The sequence below is a fragment of the Podarcis pityusensis genome, assembly GCF_964106645.2.
Source record: "Podarcis pityusensis genome assembly, chromosome: 1".
NCBI classification, from domain to species: Eukaryota; Metazoa; Chordata; class Lepidosauria; order Squamata; family Lacertidae; genus Podarcis; species Podarcis pityusensis.
The window spans coordinates 23,050,809-23,075,218 of NC_138028.1; the positions used below are offsets into that span (position 1 = coordinate 23,050,809).

The window sequence follows — 24,410 nt, forward strand, 5'->3', positions numbered from 1 at the left end:
CCGCGCGCGCAGCGAAGAGGTGAAACCAAGATGGCGGCCGCGCCGTGACTGAGCCTTGAGACAGAAGGACACGAACGGCCAGCGCCTCAGCCACCCAGCCCGCCCACGGAAGGGCCCCGCGCCTCGGCCCGCTGCGTGGGAAGGAGCAGGAGGAGCGCCGCGGGCGACGAGGCTCGAGCCCGGGACTCGGCACCGGCGGCGGGAGCGGGAGCAGGAAGAACATGGCGGCGGAGGAGTCGGGCTGGGAGTTGAGTCGCCGCTGCTCGTGAGGGGAGCTGATGGGGGAGACCGGGCCGTGAGGCCGCCTGCGCGCCCCCGGCCCGCCCGGCCCCGCTTCCTCTCCCCGCCCACGCCCAGGGAGGCAGGCAGCGAGGCAGCCGCAGCAGCAGCACCGTTCCCCCGCCGCCGCCGCCGGCTTAGGCCGCGGCCTCCTCTGCGAAGAAGGGGCGGCTCCGTCTCGGTCCCCTAGTCTGGCCGAAAGAAGGGGCTTTGGGCCTGGGAGCTCTGCGCACAATAGAGCCGGGCAGAGGACGAACCAGTCCGCTCTGCCCGTTGTTTCCCCCCCGCTTCGCCTTCCGCTCCCCCCTAAATACGTCTCCCCGGTCTGTCCTTACGGGTTTCCCTTCCCGCCGCTCCCGTGGCACTTTTCGGTTTTTTTTTTTATTGGGGGGGACCTGTCGGTTGCGACTAGCTGATCCCCCCGCTTACCTTTCCTGTCACCACTGATCCGCCCGCTTTCTTTCTCCTCCCCGCTGCTCTGTCACTTACGCCTCCGATCTGCGCCCCGCTCCTCCACTTCTTCATGCCAGCCTGCCTTATTGGCACACCCGGTTAATTTCTACGCTTTTAGTCACCTGTGTAATTCGGGACCCTTTTCACACCTTTCTTTTAAGACCCTCCTCGTCCTTCTCTTTCCCCCTATCAACTCTGCCATTGTTACTTCCTGTTATCTCGCATCCTGCAAGGCAGTGCTGCTGCTTCACTGAAGAAGTTCTGTGTCCCCCTAAGACTTGCTTCCCTTCCCTCCTTTCCTCCCCCCCCCACTTTTGCTTTGGCCCCCTTTTGGGGGTGATGCAGCAGCTACTCTAGCAGTTGCCACAAAGAGGACTGTTGTGGGACACCGTCTGAGACTTTTCATTCTCTTTCCTGCTCCCCTTCACTGAGGGGGGCAAAGCCCCCCCCCACATCAGCTCAGTCAACTATTGTAGTCCCCTGTGGTGTGACAAGAGGCAGGATGACTGATACCCGGAGAAGGGTGAAGGTTTATACACTGAATGAAGATAGACAGTGGGACGACCGAGGCACTGGACATGTGTCCTCTGGCTATGTGGAAAGGCTGAAGGGCATGTCCCTGCTAGTCAGGGCAGAGAGCGATGGTAAGTTTGGCTGAATGTGTGAACATGTGCACACCAAAAGTATTAATCCCTGTGTTCATCTTAGTAAGGTGGGAGGTGGTAATCATATCTTGGAATTGAATTTCAAGTGTTGGGTGATGTATATGGGAGCCTGAAACCAGGTAAGTATTAATCAACATATGCTGGCTATCATGACAGATGATTCCCAACAATGTGCTGTTGTTAAGTACATAACAGTTGTTGCAATATTCTGCTGTAGAATATTTGGAACAATAGACTGGCCACTGTGCCTAGATAAAAATTAAGTACTGATTGGCATATTTTGCTCCTAAAATCTTAGGATGGAAGATAATTACAAAAATTGCATTAATTTTAATGACTGTATATGCTGTCCTATAATCCTTGTTATCTCAGCAAGTGTGTGGAAAGATACTGACTTCTAATTCCTGCTTTCCATAAGAACCCATTATCTCCTTACATTCTAGAGAGAATCCATAGTTCATGTTTGTCAAACCCATGAACTATAGATTGTCAAAATTATAAGTTGAAAAACACACTTACTTTTTTAACATGATTGCTGTGGTGAGATTCTTTGTGAAAGCATATGAATAATTTCTTTATGATAAATTAAGCTTCAGGATCTGCCTTGTGTATCTGCTCAAAGTAAATAAAATGTTTTTTCCTTCAGGTTTTAGGCCAACAAAAGAAGTACAAATCAGTTGGGGAACACTTAATAGCAATATGGAAGTTGAGTGAATCCAGTGTGTGCTGCAGTATATACAAGCGGTCTTAAATTCTATTTCATCTTTAACCACATTTTTTCCCCTTCCTATTTTTGTTTTGTTTTTAGCTTGATAGTGGCCCTTTTAGGTTGGGGCCGAAAAACATCTTCCTTGTCTTTTCTGAAACTAAGTAAAAATGAAAGTAGACTAGCTGGGGGGAAACCCCTAACAAATAAATGCAACTGGTTTTCAAGAGAGCAGTGAGACTTGCTGATAAGTTTGTGCATAATATTTCAGTCTTGCAGCATTATCCTTTCCATATTTACTGTTAATTCAACCCCATTGATAGTGCTGGATTCAACTTAGCTGGTTAGTTCAAGGACTCCCACTAGTGCAGTGGGACTGCACCCCCCCCCCGCCAAGCCCCCCCAAATCTGCTCTGGGGCAAATGCTTGTACTTACGGAACAATTGTACTAGCACAATGTTGAATTCTACCTGTAGACTCATACCATTAGTTACACTAAGTTTGCGTGTTAACTCAGGGAATCTTTGTGACTGATTAGAACTTAATACAGTGGTGCCTCGCAAGACGAAAAGAATCCGTTCCGCGAGTCTCTTCGTCTTGCGGGTTTTTTCGTCTTGCGAAGCAAGCCCATTAGAGGTTTAGCGGCTTAGCGCTACAGTATTAGCGGCTTAGCCGGCTTAAAGATCAGCTGATAACGGCTTAACGATCAGCTGATAAGCGGCTTAAAGATCAGCTGATAAGCGGCTTAACGATCAGCTGATAAGCGGCTTAGCATCAGCTGTTAAGCGGCTTAAAGATCAGCTGATAAGCGGCTTAGCATCAGCTGTTAAGCGGCTTAAAGATCAGCTGATAAGCGGCTTAGCCATCAGCTGATAAGCGGTTTAGCGGCTTGGGAAAAAGGGGGGGGAAAGGAAAAAAACCCCGCAGGAACTCGCAAGACATTTTCGTCTTGCGAAGCAAGCACATAGGAAATTCGTTTTGCGAAGCACCTCCAAAACGGAAAACCCTTTCGTCTAGCGGGTTTTCCGTCTTGCGAGGCATTCGTCTTGCGGGGCACCACTGTATTCTTAGTTGATTTATCAAAAGTGTGCCTCAAATTATCTTAGTCTGGAAGTCCATTTTCCAAACTTTAGAAATGAAGTAAAATGCAATTATTTTATTTCTTAATATTACTTTTAAACTTTTCAGACTTTAAAATACACGTAGGTCCCGCTTACCAAACACAATGCATTCTGTGAAATCATTGATTAGGCAAGCATTCACATAACTAGTCTATAATTTCCTATGGAAATTCTAATGTGGGATTTGTTTGCTCCCACCCCCAATGGTTTCTCCCTGAAATGGCTGTAGCCAATCAGCAATCAGATAAGTGAATCTGTGGAGTGTATAGCAAGGTTTGGGTGTAATTATTTTCATGGGGACATGAATTTTCAGATAGTGAGCATGCAGATAGTAGGGGCAGCGTGTAAAATAATGTCAATGAAATGTAAACATTAATATGGATATTGTGGAAGTTTTACTGATTGTACGCAAGTCATGCTTTGTGATCTGCAAGCTGAACCTAGTCCAGTTGCATCTCAGATGATGAGCTGTTTTGTTGTCCTAGACAAGCAGCAGAAACAGGAAACTTACCATGCCACTAGCAGGCAGCAATACATGGCTGGTGGGCTGAGTTTGGTGGGGTATGTCACAAATTTTGCCCCTACACAGCATTCTGGAATAGGCACCTTGGAGATTAAGTAGAGAGCTTTCTCACTCCCAATGTATTGCTTTGTAATTATTTCTAGAATTTCTTTTTCAGCTTTGCTTTATATTTTCTGTTGCCATATTAATATTTTTATGTCTCTTGCTGTGCACCACACTTATTATTTGAATAAGAAAGTTATAGACATAGGACCTGGTAGCAAGTGATAGATAAGACCTAGTATCTGCATCTCTAGGGAGTAAAAAGCAGTAAGTATACCATAGTGTTGTAGTCTCTCCAAATGGGGTTGAAGACAGGCAAATTGGTGACAAAGGCAATGGGATGGTCCTGGTACTTGGGATACGAATCATGTGGTATTAACAAAGTCCCCCCCCCCCCACATACCAGGTATATACACTGCATCACAGGAGCTACTACCATTAGGAGCGTTTGGGGGGAAAACATGCAAATGGCCTAAGCCACGTGGTTGAAATAGTCAAGCACATTTCAGCAGCATGGAATTTCACCATGCTCAGTTGTCCACCCCAGTGCTAGCAAAGTGATGAGAGCCAAGATAAGGTAATGTGGAGAAGGGGTAAGTGGAGTATAGTACTAGCCATACTAGATCAGGCCAATAGCCTATATATTTGTATATATGCTTTGACATTGACTTGAATGATATATTGTCAGGGGAGTTTAAAATGTACACCCCAGATAAGGCTTTCTTCTAAGCAAAAATGGCCAACATATGTGGGCAACTTGATTCTCTGGGAAGCCAGAAATATCTCATTTCTCCTCTGCAGCACACACACATTTTTGGCTGCATGATAAAACTGGAATGAAAGGAAAGCCTATTTTTTATTGCATTTTTCCTTACTTTATTATTATTATATATTTGTTTATTTATTTATTTATACCCCACATTGACAAGGACTCACTTACTGTGACACTTTTTCCACTTACTGTATAGTCATTTTCCTGTGCAAATCTGCATGTCTACACAGAAGTTTACTGAGTTCACTGGGGCTTACTCCCATGTAAGTGGGTATAGGATTGTAACCTGTGAATATTGCAAATATCTCTCTAATCTCTTATACTACTGTACAGTATATGAGGTAGATTTAGTGGCAGTTATACACTGTTGGGCAAATAACATATGTCCTGTCTGTTTTTGAACCCACCCTGTTTCTTATGTTAAAAGAAGAGGACAAAATGTTTTTAACATTAGTCCATATTATTCCCTAGTGAAATCTTTCCATGCCCTTAAATCAATTTTATTGAACACCTGTTATCTCAGTGAACTAAGGCAACAGCCACAACTAAACACAATATATTTGGTAATAGTGTTAATCATTTAACCATTAACTTAGTAACTGAAAAGTAGACTCCTACTAACTGAAATTTGTGGAAGAGATGAGCTTAAAAGGTAACTTTCAGGTTCCTCTTCCATTTGTTCAGTCAGTTAACTCTAGGAGAATATTCTCTGCACTCTCCTGGGATGATAAACAAGAGACTTGGTCTATGCAGGGAACAAAAACTAGGCACTGTATCTTTCTTTCTTTTTTAACTATTTCAGGCATTTAAGAAGTGTTGAATCATCAGCTGCTTTTACATTTTAATGGTACTGCTTCTCTCCCCCCGCCCCCGCCAGTAATAACTCAGTATTTGAACTGTAAACTTTTTCTACCCTTCAGATGTGTCCTCAGAAGTATGTTTCCTTTGGCTTCAGCCATACACTACTTCTTCCTAGTTGCTGAATGCTTGAATTTGTTACTTTTAACCCATTGCCATGATTAGTTATAGATCTGTACTTACAGGTAATACAGAACCTTAATGCAACAGTTTGTTTCTCCTACTGCTATTGATGTGGTTCATATATAATACAAAGCCAAACTATGGCTTTTTGCAATGCATGAACATGCAGGTTTCTGATGAATAAATCACAACTGCTTTGCTCTTCCTTTGATCCTGATGCTGCTGCTGCACTGCTATGAGCAAAGCCATGGTTTGACATGTAAACCAAAACTTGGTTACAGCTTCTGGTTTCTCTGGAGTGAAGAGAAATCCTGAGCCTGTGTTCTGATGATACACTAACCCAAACTATGACTTAGCTCACATAAGTGCAGATGCAAAGTGCTTTTACTAAGCCATGGATTGGCTTCACATTGCATGCGAACTGATTTGGATTTTTGGATTTCTGTGTTCGCATTGTATACCTCTAACTAGACCAGAACAAGTCTAAATTGGTGTCTTCAGCTGGGCTGGGGGGGGGGATCTGTATTTCACCACAAAAATTCTGGAAGCTTGATAATGGCACCTAGAAATTTGAAATTGTTCAGCCTATAGAAAATTGAAATACTTACCAGCCCTAGAGTCCAGTACAAAAGTGGAGTGTAATATATGCAGGACCTTTTAGGAAGGTTGCAATAGCAAGCCTTGCTTTATTTCTGTAACAGTGGCTAGTTGGCTACCACTCTTTCACAGTATAGCAACCTTTCTATTACCCATCCTGAAAGGTTTTACAGAAGACATGAATTGTATGGTTTATGCCTGTTTCCTTTCCAGAATGTTTTAATACCTTGAAACCTTCTTTGAGGGAGAGGAAGTGTATTTTGATATTAACCTAGGAAAGTTTGCTTTGCACAGTTGAGTCTTAGAAAAATCAATATAACACTAACTGCTTTTAATTAAAATTATATATTACAGGATTTCAGTGCTTGATAATCATTAGAACGGCCTTCACCAACTCGTGTCCTTCTCATTTTTTGGGATGTATGCACTGATAGGAGTTGTAGTTCAAAAGATCTGCAGGACACCAGGATGGCGAAGGTTTCTTTAGAGAGCTGTTTGCAGAATCAGTAACCATTTCTTCACAGGAATAGTTGTGTATACCTGGTGAATGATTATTTTCAGTTTGCTTTGTATAGATCATATAAATGCTGCTTTATTTCTAGGGGAGGAAATAAAACACTTTCCCCCTTCTTTTTAGGTTCTCTTCTTCTGGAGTCCAAAATCAATCCTAATACTGCTTACCAGAAGCAACAGGTAACAATTTAGTCAGCTATGTTTCTCAGCGTAGGAAATTTTTGATGGAAATATGATAGTTGGGTCTGCCAATTTCAAGGTGCTTTCAGGCTGTCGTGGCTTGGGTTATGAACTGCTGCTATGACCCAGAAGTGTATCTGTTGATGCTTCACTGGCAACAATGTAACACTAACATGGTAATTGTTTGTGCCTCCAGCTTAATCTTACAGTTCAGTTACCATAGAACCTTTTGATGTATGGCAGTTTTCCAGAATTCCTTATATCATTCCTCTGTACAATAGTCTTGTGAGTTAGGTACTCTTGAGTGTAATGAATACAGTGAAGTCTAGTGAACTTCACATTAAACTTAACAGATCAGCTAACACAATAAAAAAGCTGCACCCAAAAAGGGAGATTTTTGGACTGATTGACAAACCAAATAGTAACCAGTTGCTTGGATAAATTGTGATTCACCAATGGGTTCTTGGGGAACTCCTATGTAAAATTGCAGGACCATCCATACCAAATTACTAGTAGATCACCAATGTAACACTGTCTTTTAAGTAGCATCCAAGGAAGTGTATGCTTCTCAGTCAGATTACCCAAGTAAGGCTGCAGTCAGAATAATGTATACTCAGAAGTATGTCCCATAGAAATCAGTGGGGCTTGTTGCCAGGCTAGTAGGATTACAATTGCAGTCTCAACTAGTAGACAGTGTAGGGCAGTCCTGTAAATATAAAGATTTTGTGGATTTTCAAAAAGCGTGCAGCGAAGGGCCTTGTGAAAAGTTCATTAAGAACGTAGCAGTCATTAATTAGTCTCTGTGATCTTATGGGTTGGTGACTGATTAAAAAACAGGAAAGAGCATATGAATGAGTAAACAAATTTCTGCAGAAGTCTTTTAGTGTAATGCTGTAGGGAAAAAAGCAAATGGAGATAATAGGAAAAGAGTGGAAAATTAAACAACAAATAATGCCATTACCAAAGTTGATGTTGTGTATATTTGAAATGTGTGCATGCAGTTCAAACCCTTGGGAAATTGTAAAAAGGATGCATAAAGGTTGCTAAAATTATCAGATGGATGAATTGTTCTATGAAGAGAGTCTAAAATACAATACAGATGGGAGTGTGGTTATTGGTGATAAAAAAGTGAATAAGAAATATTCTTTATGAAAGCTGGCTTTTAATCAAAATGAGAATGTAGCAGGTGACAACCATAATTTCATGCAAAGCATGATATAACACAATGTTGCCCTATAAAATTCATCTACTTGCCAAAATATACATGATGTTTTAGATCCAGCAGCCATAGTTTGCTCAGTGGCAACTGTATCTCATATGCTAAAAACACTGCCAGCATGCTGTGCATGTGACTTTCTTTGCACTGGCTTGGTATCCACTGACAATCCAATATGGGAATTTTTAGTTTGTGTTTTTAGTTGTATTAAGAGTAATAGGCAAGTGAAACACTTTGATTTTTTATCTCAGACATTATTGGATCAAATAATTCATCTTTAGAAAATGTTCTGTAATGTTAAATATAGCTTAACTAAACATAACTCTTAACTTTTAAAGGACACACTGATTGTGTGGTCTGAAGCAGAGAACTATGATCTGGCACTTAGCTTTCAAGAAAAAGCTGGATGTGATGAAATATGGGAAAAAATATGTCAGGTAAGTTTTCCCTCTCAAATATTTAAATATTTGTTCCATTTGCAATATTAAGTGAATATTTCCTTCACCATTTCCTTCAGAAGCATCCAGATTATTTAAAACCTGAAATGTGTTTAGTGCATATTCAGACTTCCATTCAAACTAACATATGGGCTAACTAAACAAGAGGGCCAAATACCTACAACTCCTGATTGTCAGCAAATATGAAAACGAAAATATTCCACTGTTGTAGAACACTGGGAAATCATAAATTACCGTAAACCTTGCCATTAGGAAGGTAGTAAGATAGCAATAGCAAAAGTAGAATTAAACTGGTGCCTTTGCACTTAACAAATGGGTTTTTCATCAAGTGGATAATACCATTAATAGAAGAGGAGATTTTTGCCTGTTCCCCTTTCCCTCTGCAGCCCCCAAAAGTAATCTCCAGAGAGTTGGGGGACCCTCCAAAACAGCATGGAAGGTGCTCTGAAAAGCTGTGTGGAAAAAGGAGGAAACTGAAAACTATCATTTCCATTAGCAGAGATATCTGCTGATCGAAAGTTCTTTTGCAAGCACAAGAGCATTTCATTGTTTTTATTTGTTAAATTTCTGTCCTACCCTTCCTCCCAAAGGAGCTTGAGTTGAATTCTACCCATACAGTTAATTTGGAGTAGCAAGAATATTTGTACATAAGTATGGAGGGCAGGATTGGCAAGATGGCCCAGTTTAATTCGTAACAGTAGCCCTGACCAGAGTGTGGATAACTAGGTGGCAGTTGCCCAGGGTGGTACTGTTTGCATTTTATTTTAATGTGCTGTCCTTCATCAAGAGAGATTCTTGGGTGGTTTAGAAAAATTGATGCTAATACATTCAAATAGAAAAACCAAATATTAGTAGCCAAGCATTATCTAGGTAGGAACAGTTTTCTAAAATATTCAGGCTCATTCTATAGTGTTGGTTAGAGGTTGAACTTAGTATTGTGAAGCAAAAAAGCTCCCTTCAGTTTTTAGTCCAAGATAACAATATCTGAAGACAAACCTGGTGCTGCTTGCATTGTGATGCTTAGCTGCCATGGTGTGGACTTTTCTGTAACAAGAACTTTAACCCACCCGGTTGGTTCTTGTATATTTTTTTCAATACCTGATATTCGAGGTTTAATATTTGGTTTTACCCATTTCCACTGGATTGGGTACAGTTCCCTTTTCTCTGCGATATTGTTTAAGATTAAATTTATGGTAAAAGTGCTTGGATTGTCTGCATCTCTGTATATAGCTGTAGGCATCTGGCTGTGAAAGCTGAAGAGGTCCCCTTTGGTTTTCTCTCACTTTAATAGGTTCAAGGGAAAGACCCTTCAGTGGACATTACTCAGGATCTGGTGGATGAATCTGAAGAGGAACGCTTTGATGATATGTCATCCCCAGGTCTAGAGTTGCCATCTTGTGAATTAAGTCGACTAGAGGAAATTGCAGAACTTGTGGCGTCTTCGCTGCCTTCTCCATTGCGGCGAGAAAAACTTGCTCTAGCACTGGAAAATGAGGGCTACATTAAAAAGCTCTTAGAAATTTTCCATGTGTGTGAGGACTTGGAAAACATTGAAGGACTACACCATTTGTATGAAATTATTAAGGGAATCTTCCTTTTGAATAGAACTGCACTTTTTGAAGTAATGTTTTCTGAAGAATGTATAATGGATGTAATTGGATGCCTAGAATATGATCCTTCTTTATCACAGTCACGGAAACACAGGGAATTTCTGACAAAAACTGCAAAATTTAAAGAAGTTATTCCAATATCTGACCCAGAATTGAAACAAAAAATACATCAGACATACAGAGTACAGTATATTCAAGATATGGTTCTACCTACTCCTTCGGTGTTTGAGGAAAACATGTTATCAACTCTTCATTCATTCATCTTTTTTAATAAAGTAGAAATAGTTGGTATGTTACAGGTAAGTCAGGAATTGTTTTCTTTAATCTTGGATGTTGTGCAGATTGAATGTTGTTTCTATCTAGATTTCCTTGTTTGGAGCCTGCTGGCAAACCTGGGGCATTTCCTGTACCTGGAAGATGCAGTCTGGGATGCTGGGTCTTACAGTTTGGCTCCTGTTAATTGGTTTAATTAAAAACTCAAATACTGGATTTTTAATGAATTTTGGGTAACTTCTAAACTCTTGAACATAGTGATGTAAAATTTTGCCGGTAACTTATCAAATTGCACCTCTGCATTCCCTGTGAATATCATGCAAATACTTAGCACAAAAAGGCCAGTGGAAGGAAACAGAAACTAGCACAAACCTGCTATGACCTAGTTGTCTGAAAAGTGACAGAATCCATCCTCTTAGAAGGGGCTCCCATTCCTGCAAATTTGATTCAGTTCTGTTTGAATATGTTAAGATACAAATGCATTGTGATTTTTCCCAATGGGTAATACAGCAAAGTAAATCTTTGTTTACAAAATAAAGGAACCCTAAAAAGTAGGAATGAAACAAAACATTGCATGCCCACAAACCAAAATGAATCCAAACTTTTTTTGTTTTTTGCAGAGCCTTGGTGTTTGTTAATTATATGGTTTCAGGGGATGTTGAGAACTGCAGAGGCCCAAGAAGCTGAAGGGAAACAATTTCTGTTTTAAAATGAATTGTAACTTTTAATAGATACAGTTTCATAGCGCCGAAACTGCTGTAGTATGTAGCGAAGTCAGGTGTTCTTGATATGCCAGGAAAGCCCAAATTACACATCAGAAATTACATACCGTACTGCTTTGTTGGTCAGTGCCAAGTTAGACAATTTCTGATCTATTGTGGGGATTGGGGTTGGGGGGGGGGAGCATTGTGTATGCTTTGAATACTTTAGGTTTTGAGTTTTTTGGGTTTGCAAAGGGCACTGTAATTGGGGGACGGGGAGAGTACACCTAATGGGTAAGATGAATGGATGCCACATGTGAATATTTAGGAATTAAAAGCTGTAACCTATGAACATTAGAGTCATTTAATACTGGATTACAAGGCACTACCATATGGTAAATTTGCTCTTGTGTGAAAAACTCAGTGATTCTGTGGTTCTGTTGCTTTTTTATTATTAGCTTAGGTAAAGATAATGAGCTAACCATATTTACTGAAATTAGCAAATATTTCAAAGAATAGGAGAAATATTTCAGGTAATAAAATGCAGTTTAAGGCCTGATGTAAAGTTTTGTGCATGAGAAAGAAGAGTTAAAATGCTACGGCTATAGTGCATAACAAACTAAACTTTTTAAAGAGTTGCTAATATAACTTTAAATATCAGTATATGATACTGTGGTGCAAAGGGGCCAGATTTGGACAATTTAGACTATATTAACAGGAACATTAATGCTTATGCATTGTACAACTTGGGAGTCAATAAGACTGCATTTGAAATAGTACAAATTTTGTGTGCTCACTTCAAGCGGAAGTATGTAAAGGTAAATATAGAAGGCAGCTTTTATTGTGAAAACATTAAGATGCTAAGTATAGCTGTTCTACAGAAGTAGAGAGGTTTGGAAGAAATGTTTTAACATTTGCGAACAGAAAAAGAAGAGTAGAAGCAAGCACTGTTCGTAGGACACTCCTGCTTTAGGTAGTGGAAGACGTGATTGTTGCTGGTTGCTTTTTCACCCTGCAGCCTCCCTGAAAACTGTTCCAGAGGGTTGAGGACCCTGCAGAAGAGCATGGGTAGCGACATGGGCCTGGAAAGGGAATTGCCTCCCACTTTCTTAAATGGAGATTCTCCATTCAATCTCAGTCATGGGGGCCTACACAGAAGGGAAACTCTGAATCCAACCCAATTAACGGATAATCATATTTTTTATCATAACCACATGGTGCACATGAAACACTCCTAATCCTGTACTATTTGGGAGCTGGCTTTTGATGATCAGAGCTAAGCTTCTCAGTAGTAATAAATTTCAAGTATGCTTCTCATAGGTACATTTAAAAAATATTGATATACATCTAGCCTTGGGAATGGGCTAGAGGTATATGAAGCCTTATTTAACTAACTAACTAACTGCCCTAAACCCCTAGATCGCAGGGCAGTTCACAACATAAATTGCTACCTGTTTGTGGCAGCGGAGCGGGGATGTTCTTTGCTTGGAAAAAGTGAACGTTGTAAACACCTTTTCATTAATTGATCATCGAATGTTAAATCCAAGAGCTATGGGTGGTATTCAACTAAGTTTTACTTGGTAGACCTGTTGAAATCAACTTATGTTCATTAATTTAACACTACCCTTTGTTAACCAAAAATAAATAGTTAAAAATCATGAGGATAAACTGGGAATCACATATGGTACAATTGTTGTGTCTGTTAATACAGAGCTTGCAACCTAGACTTTGTTTCAAACACATATAATGTGTATTTACATAGAGTGCAGTGGGTGATTGTTAACATTTATCAGTGGTGAGATATACACTTAACAAACTACTATAGTTGAACCTTGTCACTTTTAAAGTTTTGTCCTAGTGGACAGGATAGCTGGCCGTGCTTGATTGTTAGGTCTTACGGCTATTTCACCTACTTTTTGTTGTTGTTGTTGTTGTTGCTACTGCTGCTGCCGTTGTTGTTATTTTTATATTTAATTTGTACCCTGCTCATCCGGCTGGGCTGCCCCAGCCATGCTGGGCAGCCTCCAACACATACAAAAACACAATAAAACATCAAACATTAATAGTAACAATCTGATCCAATATAAAAAGTCACAATAACTTTAAAATAAACAACCTATATCAAATAAAGCAATATTCAATAATCCATTAGAATCTAATAGTAAACAGTTTATTAATATTTAGCAACTATTCCTATGTAAAAAAAGCACACTTGTTCCATGAAGTATGACTTTTAGTGTCCAGGTGACGTGGATGGGCCAACTAATACCTACAAAGGCTTTATAATCTGATTACTTGGGGGATGGAGAGGAATTTTTTTATATTGTCATACACATTCATTTCTTACAAGAGATTGGCGCAATAATGGCTTATTCACATGTACCTGAAACTGCTTAGAACGTGTGTTTATCAGAAGAGCAAAATTCTACTTATGTCTACTGTGCCTACCTTGCCCTTTGTGCATTGGCTCTTAAGTTGTACCTGTCCAGATTTAAACACAACATGTTAACAAAGATGCGAGGGGAAGAAGTGTGATACCACTTCCTATTACATAAGTTTATGTGCAAGTGGTGTACAATTTGTTAGCAGGCTTGTGTAAAGAATATGAAATGATTAAATGTATGGAGTCATTTTGGGGGGGCTTTGACTTTGACTCAGGCTGTGTAAGCTCACTTGCAAAGGCTAGGAAAAATGTGGTATTAGATGGGAAATATTCTGTCATTTTCTGTAGACAATGTGAATATTTGATTTCCACCATCAAGACAATTCTTTTTTATATTTTGCACAAGTAATAAGGTGAATGAAACATTTCATCTGAAGTCAGTGGGAGTTTGCCCTTAAATCAAGTTTTGCTTTATATTATTGTTAAAGACAATGTGTACCAGTGAGGCATAGCTTTGTCCCTTCAAATGATCTGATTTGTAACTGGTGTGTTTGGTTGGAGAATATATTATAGACCTTTAGTGCCATTTTGTATTTCTAAACATAACATTGATATATTATAGGAAGATGAAAAGTTTTTGACAGACCTGTTTGCACAACTTACAGATGAAGCTACAGATGAGGAGAAAAGACAAGAATTGGTAAGTGTTTTGAAATGAGCTTAGTAAGGCAATTGCTGCATTCTGTTTCTTGGTGAATAAAGTATTGTTTTCTGTGTTTCAGGTAAACTTTCTTAAAGAGTTTTGTGCATTTTCTCAAACATTACAACCTCAAAACAGAGACGCTTTTTTCAAAACATTGTCTAATATGGGCATTCTTCCAGCACTAGAAGTCATCCTAGTAAGTTTGCAAAGTTTACTTCTAAACTTGTATGTTCTTTTCATTGGGGTATTTTTGAGGAAGAATTCCATGTAGCACTGTGTCAATCATTCCATCAGGGCAAGCATTTTGCATTGCCAGAAGGAGCAATCCCCCCTTCTTCATGTTGTTGTGGTGGTTCTTCTGACTCATCTGAGCTATTGTTGTTTTGTTGTTGTTTTTTTGGCTGGGGGGCAGGGGGGTCCACTGCACAAGCACAAATCTTTGTATGGGCTTCCACTGATGGGACTCATTAGCTGAATTCTGCCCATAGTCTGGCAATTAAATGTTTGCAACTTTTTATGTACCATTTTGGGATACTACATTATCTATAAAAACCATGTAGTTTTATATATATCCTGTCCTATCATACTCCAGGTAGGGGAATGGAAGAGGGCAGCACCAAAGCATAGGCAAAGCATCAAAAACCATACTGGGCGGTTTAATCAGATACACAAAACGTGCAAGAGGTTTTGGTTTCAACCTTCCTTGGGGGCAAAGAATATTATAAAATAGACTTCTTTAGTAAGGCATTTTGTCTCAAAAGTGAGCTAATTAAAACAATGAAACTAAGTTTTAGACTACCTTTCTACTATAGTTTAATAATTTGTTTTTTAACTGCAGGGTATGGATGATGCACAAGTGCGAAGTGCAGCTACTGATATATTCTCATATTTGGTTGAATATAACCCGTCTATGGTACGAGAATTTGTCATGCAGGAAGCTCAACAGAATGATGATGTAAGTAGGTGGCTCTTACCATTTTCAAAATTACATTTCCATTAGTAAAGCATGACAATGAAGTATTTCAACAACTGAAGCTTGGATAGATGCTTCAGTATTCTTTTACTGATGTGTAATTGTATAAACTCAGGCAGTTTTCTCACATATATGTTACTGGCTTCTGCAAACCACAGTTTGCACATTAGGAGCCAGTCTTGGAAGTTTGTAGTCTCTTCCTTTTGCCTCTTGAGCCCAAATCTCCCTCTTGCTTGCCATGTCAGCTTTTACCATGGTTCAGAGTTACCTCTGCATTGGCACTAATTACCATATGTACTCAAGTATAAGCTGACCTTTTCAGCACATTTTTTATGCTGAAAAAGCCCCCCTCGGCTTATACTCGAGTGAAGGGTCTTTTGGGCTGCTGCTTCCTCTTCCGCCTTTGCCACTGTTTGTGGCAGAGGAACGAGCACCCCGAAAGCAGCCCTTTTGGGCTGCTTGTTCTTCCTCCACCACTGCCGCCACCACCAGGTTTGTGGTGTGGTGAACTGGCTTATACTCGAGTCAATAAGTTTTCCCAGTTTTTTGTGGTAAATACGGTAATAATGATACTAAGCAAATTTCCTCTAAACCTTTATTTGCAAGTCCTGTCTTATAACCCCAGGTTTATTTGGAAATGCTAGTTGCCATTAACCATGGTTAGAATTGATACAGATATTAAATTGTCTTGTAAACATTTCTGCTCCCCCACCCACAAAGAGAAGCTGGCAGAGGAGGAACCGTGCACCCTGGTTCCTCCTCTGCCCTACCTTTCTTTGGTTTAGAAGCTCCAGATGGTACATCATGCTGCAGCTAGACTGCTTCTGGGAGCTTCTTGTGGAGAACATGTGACAGCATTGTTAAACCTACTGCACTGGCTGCCAAGGTTCAGAGTTCTTGTACTAATTTACAAAGTCCTGAACAAGTTAGTTCCAGTGTACCTCAGGAATCTCTTGAACCCCTTATATCCTAGCCCAGTTGCTGAGATCATCTGCAGGCATGTTGTTGGTTGTTCCCCAAGTTGGTGAGACACATTTGACAACGATGAGAAACTGAGTCCTTAGTGTCTTCAGCCCAGTCCTTTGAATACTCTGCCATTAGAAATTTGACAGGCACTTTCTCTGCCAACTTTTAAATGCCTGCTGAAAACTATTCTGCCAGGCCTGTACAGGCAATCAATAATACAGTGGTACCTCGGTTTTCGAGCGTCTCGGAAGCCGAACCCTTCGGAACCTGAACGCTGAAAACCTGGAAGTAATTGCTTCTATTTTCAAACATGCCTCGGAAGTCAAACGATTTCCGCTGCATTTTTTCTTTTTTTCTCCATTGACTTTGCCGACCACCCTTTGTGCTTTGGTTGTCAAACGTTTTAGAAGTCGAATGGTCTTCCGGAACGGATTATGTTTGACAGCCGAGGTATTGCTGTACATCCTTCCGCAAGGGTTAATTGATATGCTTTTAACATTTTTATGGTTTTCTTGTATGGTTTTTATGTTTTATTGTTGTAAACTGCTCTGATATATATTCTATGACATAGTGATATACGAATATTTTTATAAATAACTAAAAAGTAGTAAAACCTCATTCTTCATACAAGTGCAGAGGGCTGCTGGAAGAAGAGAGGAGCACCCTCTGTTTCTGTGCTTGGTGCTCTACTGCATGCACTGTGTAGAAATAGGAGGAGGAACAGAGTTCCATGTTTCTCCTCTAGCTGCCACAGTCCACATACCTACGTATAATTTCTTGTTGTCTGTGGTGACCATGCAAATGGTGATACGCAGAGGCTATTTTAAAATATGGTTAAAGCCAGCAAGGGAAAGGAGATTCACTTCAGAGAACTGAGAGTGGGGGAAAGTAAACCAGAGTTTTGTGCCTACTGGGTCAGCGTCTGAGGACTGATTCACACTTTCCACTGATAGCCTTTATTTGGATACAGAAACCACTGTAGAGAAATCACTCTTAAGTGCGTCCCTAGGTAAAACTTGTGTGGAGAAAAAAAAACCCTGAAAATGATAACATGAAGCAGCTCCAAGTCTGTGAATATAACTATGCACAAGTCATATACATGATTATTTTTGATAACAGTATTTCTTTGGATGGTATAGTTTTGTTTTTCCATTAATATATTAAATTTTTGAATACGTTTAATAGAAGTTTTCATGTTGAATTGTTTTGCTTTTTTTAAAAAAACCATTCAATAAAATCTCTAAAGTGATAATCAGCTGAATTGACAGATTGATATATAGTATGTTAGACCCCAGAACACATTTTTAAAACAGCAGTAGCAATTGAGTGTTTCTGTAAATAGGATGCAATTTTCTTATAGCATGTAGTTCAGAGCATTTAGTAGATAGTGATTATGCCATACCATCCTAAATGGCTGTAGCATAGTGTATGTTCAAGGATCTCCCCATAACGTTCAATGATACCTCATACTATACAACCAAGGCAAAGGTTTAGGACCAAATATATAGTTACATGAAAGCAATAATTTTTATATAAGCCAACTTTTAGCAGTAGGTCCTACTCTGTTGGCTTAGATGTAAAGGTGTTTTGTGTGGGTGGAAACTTCCATTTGCTCACACAAGGTGGTCCCCAGAATTCCACCAGTTTCCCCCTCCTGTTGCAGCTTCCCCAACTCATCCCTTGCTGATCCAGAAGGTCCTGTGACCTTTTGCACACCAGTTTTTAAGGGCCACTGCGGGACTGTACCTGGGAGGAAAGGTGGCAGTAAAGCTCCATAGTGCTTCTCTAGACCCAGTCCCTTTTCTGTGTTAAAACCTGCAATAAATATTGTAGCTAATACTTTACCTTTTAAAAAGAGACCAAAATATGAAGGGGGAAAAATCAGTCTCTCCCCACTTACTTGGTTTTCTGTATGTTTAATAGAGCTTCTGAACATGATTTTGGTTCTGCAGTTGTTCAGTGACTGTGGACCATCTTTAGTGGCACTGAGTGGTTTGATTTTCTCCATGTGCATGTCCCTCTTGCCTCCCTCACAGAGCAAGTGCTGGAGAGAAATTATTGCAGCTGTTGCTGGGAACCTTGTCCTCTCTATTCTTTGAATGGGAGAAGGCGAGGAGACTTCATGCCAGGCCAGTGATGCTCCTATTAAGAACATCCTCCTATTTTGTGCTCAGCTACAGGATGATGTAGAATATCTCTGCCTTTTTCTGGGTTGGATTCTTGGAGAAAATGCAGAGAAACTTGATGCAGTACAGCCTCACTTGCTTCTTCATGAGTAGGCAGCAGTCTGTCAGTTCCCTACTCCTCACATGGTAGTGATGCATCTATTGGAATTTGGAAAGTACATTTATATGTTAGAGTACTTGGCTAGCATCTGCATAGCTGCTTCAGGTAGGCCCAAGGATGTGTATCTATCCTGTGGGGTTGCAGACGATCCCATGTTTTTTGAAATTTTCCTCACTTCCAGAAACAGCATGAGTGGCTGCTATTATGAAAACACCCACCCACAGTTCCTGCTTAGATCCAGGCTTTTGTCTAGAATTGCCTCCTGGTGTGTCTTATTTTGCATCTTAGTTGTTACTAACCAGTTCATTATTTAATTTTATTTTTTAAACCAGGATATTTTACTCATTAACCTCATCATAGAACACATGATTTGTGATACAGATCCTGAACTTGGAGGAGCAGTCCAACTGATGGGTCTATTGCGTACGTTGGTGGATCCAGAAAATATGCTAGCTACTGCCAATGTAAGCAAGTATTTATGTGCAGTCATAATATACGCCCCCAAGTTATTAAGACACTTTGTATTATGTGCATTAGGTATAAATTTATTTATTTTTTTCTGCAGAAAACAGAAAAAACTGAATTCTTGGGGTTCTTTTACAAACATTGTATGCATGTCCTCACTGCACCACTACTGGCCAATACTACGGAGGAAAAGCCTAGCAAAGGTGAGGCAAGAAATCTTTTGTTGAGGCATCATTTTCCCTATTAAAATGCTTTGGCAAGAGTTTTTTTTCTTTAAAAGCGTTATACAAATAATAAACTGAATTATGCAAATAATCTGAACAAATTTCGTAACCAGCAAAATGACAGGGTATTTGTGGATGGAATGGTGTGAGGCACATTGCCCTGTTTCATCCTTATCAATAAAATCCAGATCACTTACAGCTGGGGGGGGGGTGGAGAGGACAGTTTTTATTTTCATCAAGCAGGTCTTCCAGGTGTAGCACTTCAGAGCTTCCCATAATAGTGAAAATTCATGTAATAGAGATCTGAGCTTAGTCTTGGCCCAGTCACTAAGAATCATCCCTATACCTTTGTGCATAGCCCCATCCTTTGCAGTCATCCAGCACCTCCATGTGCTCCTAGCAAATGTGGTTTGAGTTTAAGGGCAGGTAGTAGATCACTGCATGCCTGGGTAGAAGGCACTTAGACTGTGTGTTTTTCTGTCCTCCATGTGCGCCTATGGGACTGGATTGTTCTTGTACATCTCATAAAATTCATCAAAATTGAACATGCAGCTTTTACACTAATAAAAAACTAAAAGATATCAAGTATGTAGAATAATGTCTATTATGCAGTGATTTGTCTATGGTGCTGGAATCAATTAGTATGTTTTGCTTTATATGCCAAACAAGTGGAACAGAAAATTAAATAAGCCCAATCTGATTTCTGTTTTTGTTTATGTTGCAGAAAATAAATTGTGAGTTGTTTTATGTATCAAAAAATAATTTAAAATTTGTATATTTTTATGTGATTTTTATGTTGTCTGTTTTGTTTTAGATGACTTTCAGACAGCCCAGCTATTGGCCTTGATATTGGAGTTACTAACTTTCTGTGTGGAACATCATACATACCATATAAAGAACTACATTATAAATAAGGATATCCTTCGAAGAGTGCTAGTACTGATGTCTTCAATGCATGCCTTCTTGGCACTATGTAAGTATTTTCATAAAAATCATGGGGATTTACAAATAGTCATGTAAAACGCATAATCACAGACAGCTAATAAGAGCCGTACTTAAAATCCCAGAAACTAATTAATCAGATCCAAGGAGTATCGAGACAAAGCATACTAATAGACTGTTAAGTAAATCAGTTGTGGAAACAACATAAAAAAGATCTGAAGGCCTGACCAGGTGAAGAGATGCATATAATTAAGTATCAGGAAGCTGCCCTGCCACTACCTAGTAAAGCGTATTGCCAGAAAAGGGTATTGGCAACCAGGCAATAGTTGTCACACATTTCTGGATCCAGCAACAACTTCTTAAGGTGGGGATAAACTGTCTCCCCCATTGCAATGAAGTATTATTCACTCCCTAGGCCTTTCGGTCATTTTTTTTAGCATCAACCAGGGTTGAGGGAACAACCCTTCAAGCAGCTTGGTCACGTCATCAGGTTGCAGTAATTGAAATTCATCTGACAAAATTGTCATTTGTGTGGAGCTGCTGCATGTCTCAACCAACACAAACCATCTGAACTTTTTGTCTGGAGGATCAGCCATTGTGGTGCTTCCATTTGTTTTGGATTGCAGCTCCTGTCAACACGGCCAATGGTCAGTGGTGATAGTCCAAAACAAGTGGAACATTGGCCTTGTTCACACATCATGGTTAGCCAAGTTAACAAGTGTGCTAGCTTTTGGAGAGGAGCTCACAGCTGCTTTGCTACTCTCCTGTCCTAGCACAGCAGCTAAACCAAACTTAGTGTGTCCAAACCCAGGATTGTGATTAAGGTCTCTTCTCCTTAACCACTACCTGTAATCAAGGTTTATCCTATGGTCACAGTTCATGGTTGAGGAAGAGAGACCGTAACCATGATCCTGGTTTCAAGACAACACACTATTCCAAACCTTGGCTTAACTGCTGCGCTATGCTGTGCTAAAGACCGGAGGGAGAGCAGATGTGAGCTCCTCTGCAGGAGTCCATTCGTGCAGTCCTGGTAAGCCATAGTTCAGCTTACCATAATAAGCAAACTAGAGGACTGGCTACCTCTGTTTTATGGTGTTATCTGTAACATAGTGACTTTTCTCTTTTTCATAAAGAGTTTTCTATGATACTGTGGCAGTCCTTTGTCAGTATATTCTCATCTGACTGATCTTCAGTGTCCTTGTTTCCTTTTCATCATCACATACTACTGTGTAAAAGTGTTGTGAATTACTTAAGCTGTGGGCCGTTCTATTAAACTTTGGGTACTGAGGATGTTGTTATTGAAAACCAAATGTGAAAATTGCTTTTAAATAATGATTTTTCTTCATTAGGTGCCCTGCGTTTTAAAAGAAAGATAATTGGGTTGAAGGATGAATTCTACAACCGCTATATAATGAAAAGTTTTTTGTTTGAACCAGTGGTCAAAGCATTTCTCAGCAATGGATCTCGCTATAATTTGATGAATTCTGCTATTATAGAGATGTTTGAATTTATCAGAGTGGTGAGTACCACTTTCTAGAGAAGGGTGGATGTTAACACTGCAGGTGCTGGTGTCAAAAACATTAACTCTGAGTATGTTCTACAGGAGGGAGTTGCAGATAAAATAAGGTAACTCCAAGTATCTTCTTGGAGAGAGAAAAAGAAAGTTTGCGGAATGTTGGAATAGGAGGCCTTTCAAGGCAGAAATATTTATTTTTTATATTGATCACCTCGTTAGCACTCTAGGTGATGTGCAGTACTTCAGTTTAAAACCTAAGTGCAAATGGTGACTGTCAAATTCAACACAAAAAACCAGACCAACACAGTAAAACCTAATTCTAATGACAATCTAATCACATTAATATTCTGGAGTGCTACAACAATTTTGTAAAAGCTAAAAACAAACTACCATCAACTGTTTTTAACAACTACTGATGTTAAAAAATAATCTTTGGAAGATATTTTTTTTTAAATATTAAATTGGTGTTAAAAGGCCTGAGAAGGGAAAACAGTCTTTGATCAAAAAAGTCATTCATGTAAGTCACCAGGCAGGCATCTGGAGTGCATTCACTAACAGAAAGAGGGCCACCAACAAGAAAGCCCTCTTTCACTTTCTTATAGCCACCCGCCACACTTAAGTTTGCTTATCTTAAGGCTTGGGTAGGTACATACTCACCCAATAGTCACATCATATTGATAGTGACAGAAGCATGAGAGATGGCGCTGCTTCTTAGGGGAAAGCATTTGTGGTCAGCCTTGTTTATAAGTAGGAGTAAGAATGTACCAATGAGGGCAATTACTGTGAGTTGGGACATTTTGAGCCATTACTTTTGATACCTATATAGAAGTTGAAAGGATGGAAATCCACCTGGTTCAGAAGATTCAGGGCCCCAAAACAGAACTCTTCAAACAAATTAGATTGTAATGCACTCCAAGAAAATAATGAGTGCCTAAGGTGCAGTACTGATGCAGTTACTTGACTGAACACAAAGGAATACCCATCTCTTAACTACCCAGGGATAGATGGAGTAATGGTGGCTCACAGTGGGTCATCGCTGCTGAAGCACCAGGATGTTGAAGATGAAGTTTTTGGCCTGGAATGTGGTGCAAACATTTTTTAAAATTGCAAGTTAAAAAGTGTTTGCAGATTTATTTTGTAATGTTAAAAACGTAGCAGTCTTCAGCATAGATAATCTGAGCAAAATTAAAATTTGCATGTTCTGGCTAATAGATATCTGGCTAGGCATCCTGCTCAAAGAGTGAAGGAGTTAGACTTCAGTTAGAGTTTATTGTAACAATACATTAGTGGCCATCTTTTGATCACAGCACCTCTTTCATGAACTGTAAAATTGTCACTTGTAATTTTCAGTTCCTGGAAGAAAAACGAGAATGGTTTTCCGAAATTTCACTGTTGGCATATTGTCAGAACCAGCTCCTGAGTCAGGATTTTAAAAAGATTTCAAAACCGTTCAAACATTTTGTTGGACATCATAACTTTCCATCTGTTTACTATTCTTTAATCATAGAAGACACTTTCTAAGCACCAACAATGTGTCAGGGACTGATTAAAAACATGGTTCTTCCTAAAATTTTATATTTTGATTTGCTGCATACTTCCATTTGCTGCATTTTCTGTAATGACGGCCATGTTTACCTCATGCTGCTTAGTAGTTGTTTGGATGAAAAAATGACTAGGGAACAAACTTAGAATAATTCCCTTAAGCATTTTAAAATAATTTTTTTGTGGCTTTTCTATGCTTCTACTTTTTAACATCTTTAATTGGAAAAAATAACTTTATTTTCTAGGAAGACATAAAATCCTTAACAGCTCATGTAATTGAGAATTACTGGAAAGCACTAGAAGATGTAGATTATGTGCAGACATTCAAAGGTTTGAAATTGCGTTATGAACAACAAAGGGAAAGACAAGATAATCCCAAACTTGACAGGTTAGTGTACACAAATTGTTATTGGCTCTTTCATAAAACATTTTCCTATTGAGGACAAACTAGGGAAAAATGAACAGCACACTTTGGTTCTGTTTCTCAGATGGCTGCTTTTAGTGTCAGTTGACTGACATATTTTTAAGTGAAGATCATTAAGTGAAGCTATGAGCCACTGTACTGTGTTGGAAGGATTCTTTAATTAAGCCATATCAGGATATACAGAGAAACATACATCTCCATACAAATGACCCAGATAATCTCTGGTGGATGACTATAACGCACATGCTTATTTCCCAATGCCAGAAAAAGACATAAAGCCCTGGACCTTATTCTGTGATGCAGTACCAGGTAGGCTAAAATATTGTTCTGCCGGCTGCCAGCTTCATATTGCAGGTGTACTTTGTATGCATATCCAAAGTTTGCAAATCATTTGTGAGAGTGTCTCATTGCCCAGATCAAGCAGTTAAGTCTCACCATTTGTGTACCTTCAAGGTAAGAAACCCATCAGGTTGGATTCAAACTACTTGTGGGCAGAGTTCTGTCCACAAGACTCTGCCATTGGAACAAGGGTGGGAAGTGATTTTGCTTTCCCCCCCTTCCTCCTGCAACCCCTCATGTCCCCTTCAGAATAGCCTGGGAGATGGTGCTGGGGGCTGAAGGGGGAATCTGCAAAAATCCACCACCATCTCTGCTTTCCTCCAACAAGAGCCTCTGTTTCATCTTTATCCATTCCGCAAACAGAAGCTGTCTGGATACAGCTCATCAGTTGAAAGCACAAACTATGTCTACTTTATCCCTATGAAGAAATCACTATTTCAGGCAAATTGTATTATCTCAAAATACAACTTCTTTGGAGAGGGAACCCCAATAAAAAAGTGTGTGCATTGATTCTAGTTGTTCGGTTTATATACTCACATACACACATGGGGACACAC

The 24,410-nt window shown here is 39.7% G+C and overlaps 1 protein-coding gene across 1 annotated transcript in view; it reads left to right on the plus strand.

Moving 5' to 3' along the window:
• PPP4R3A (protein phosphatase 4 regulatory subunit 3A) overlaps positions 1–24,410 on the plus strand; it is a 29,587-nt gene continuing 5,177 nt past the window's right edge. The window contains exons 1-12 of the mRNA XM_081020713.1: positions 1–1,376; positions 6,777–6,832; positions 8,387–8,485; positions 9,798–10,415; positions 14,096–14,173; positions 14,256–14,372; positions 15,015–15,131; positions 18,734–18,865; positions 18,967–19,069; positions 19,905–20,063; positions 21,382–21,551; positions 23,336–23,478. Of these exons, the coding sequence (XP_080876839.1) occupies positions 1,235–1,376; positions 6,777–6,832; positions 8,387–8,485; positions 9,798–10,415; positions 14,096–14,173; positions 14,256–14,372; positions 15,015–15,131; positions 18,734–18,865; positions 18,967–19,069; positions 19,905–20,063; positions 21,382–21,551; positions 23,336–23,478 (1,934 nt within the window). The 5' untranslated portion in view covers positions 1–1,234. The remainder of the gene's footprint in view (positions 1,377–6,776; positions 6,833–8,386; positions 8,486–9,797; positions 10,416–14,095; positions 14,174–14,255; positions 14,373–15,014; positions 15,132–18,733; positions 18,866–18,966; positions 19,070–19,904; positions 20,064–21,381; positions 21,552–23,335; positions 23,479–24,410) is intronic.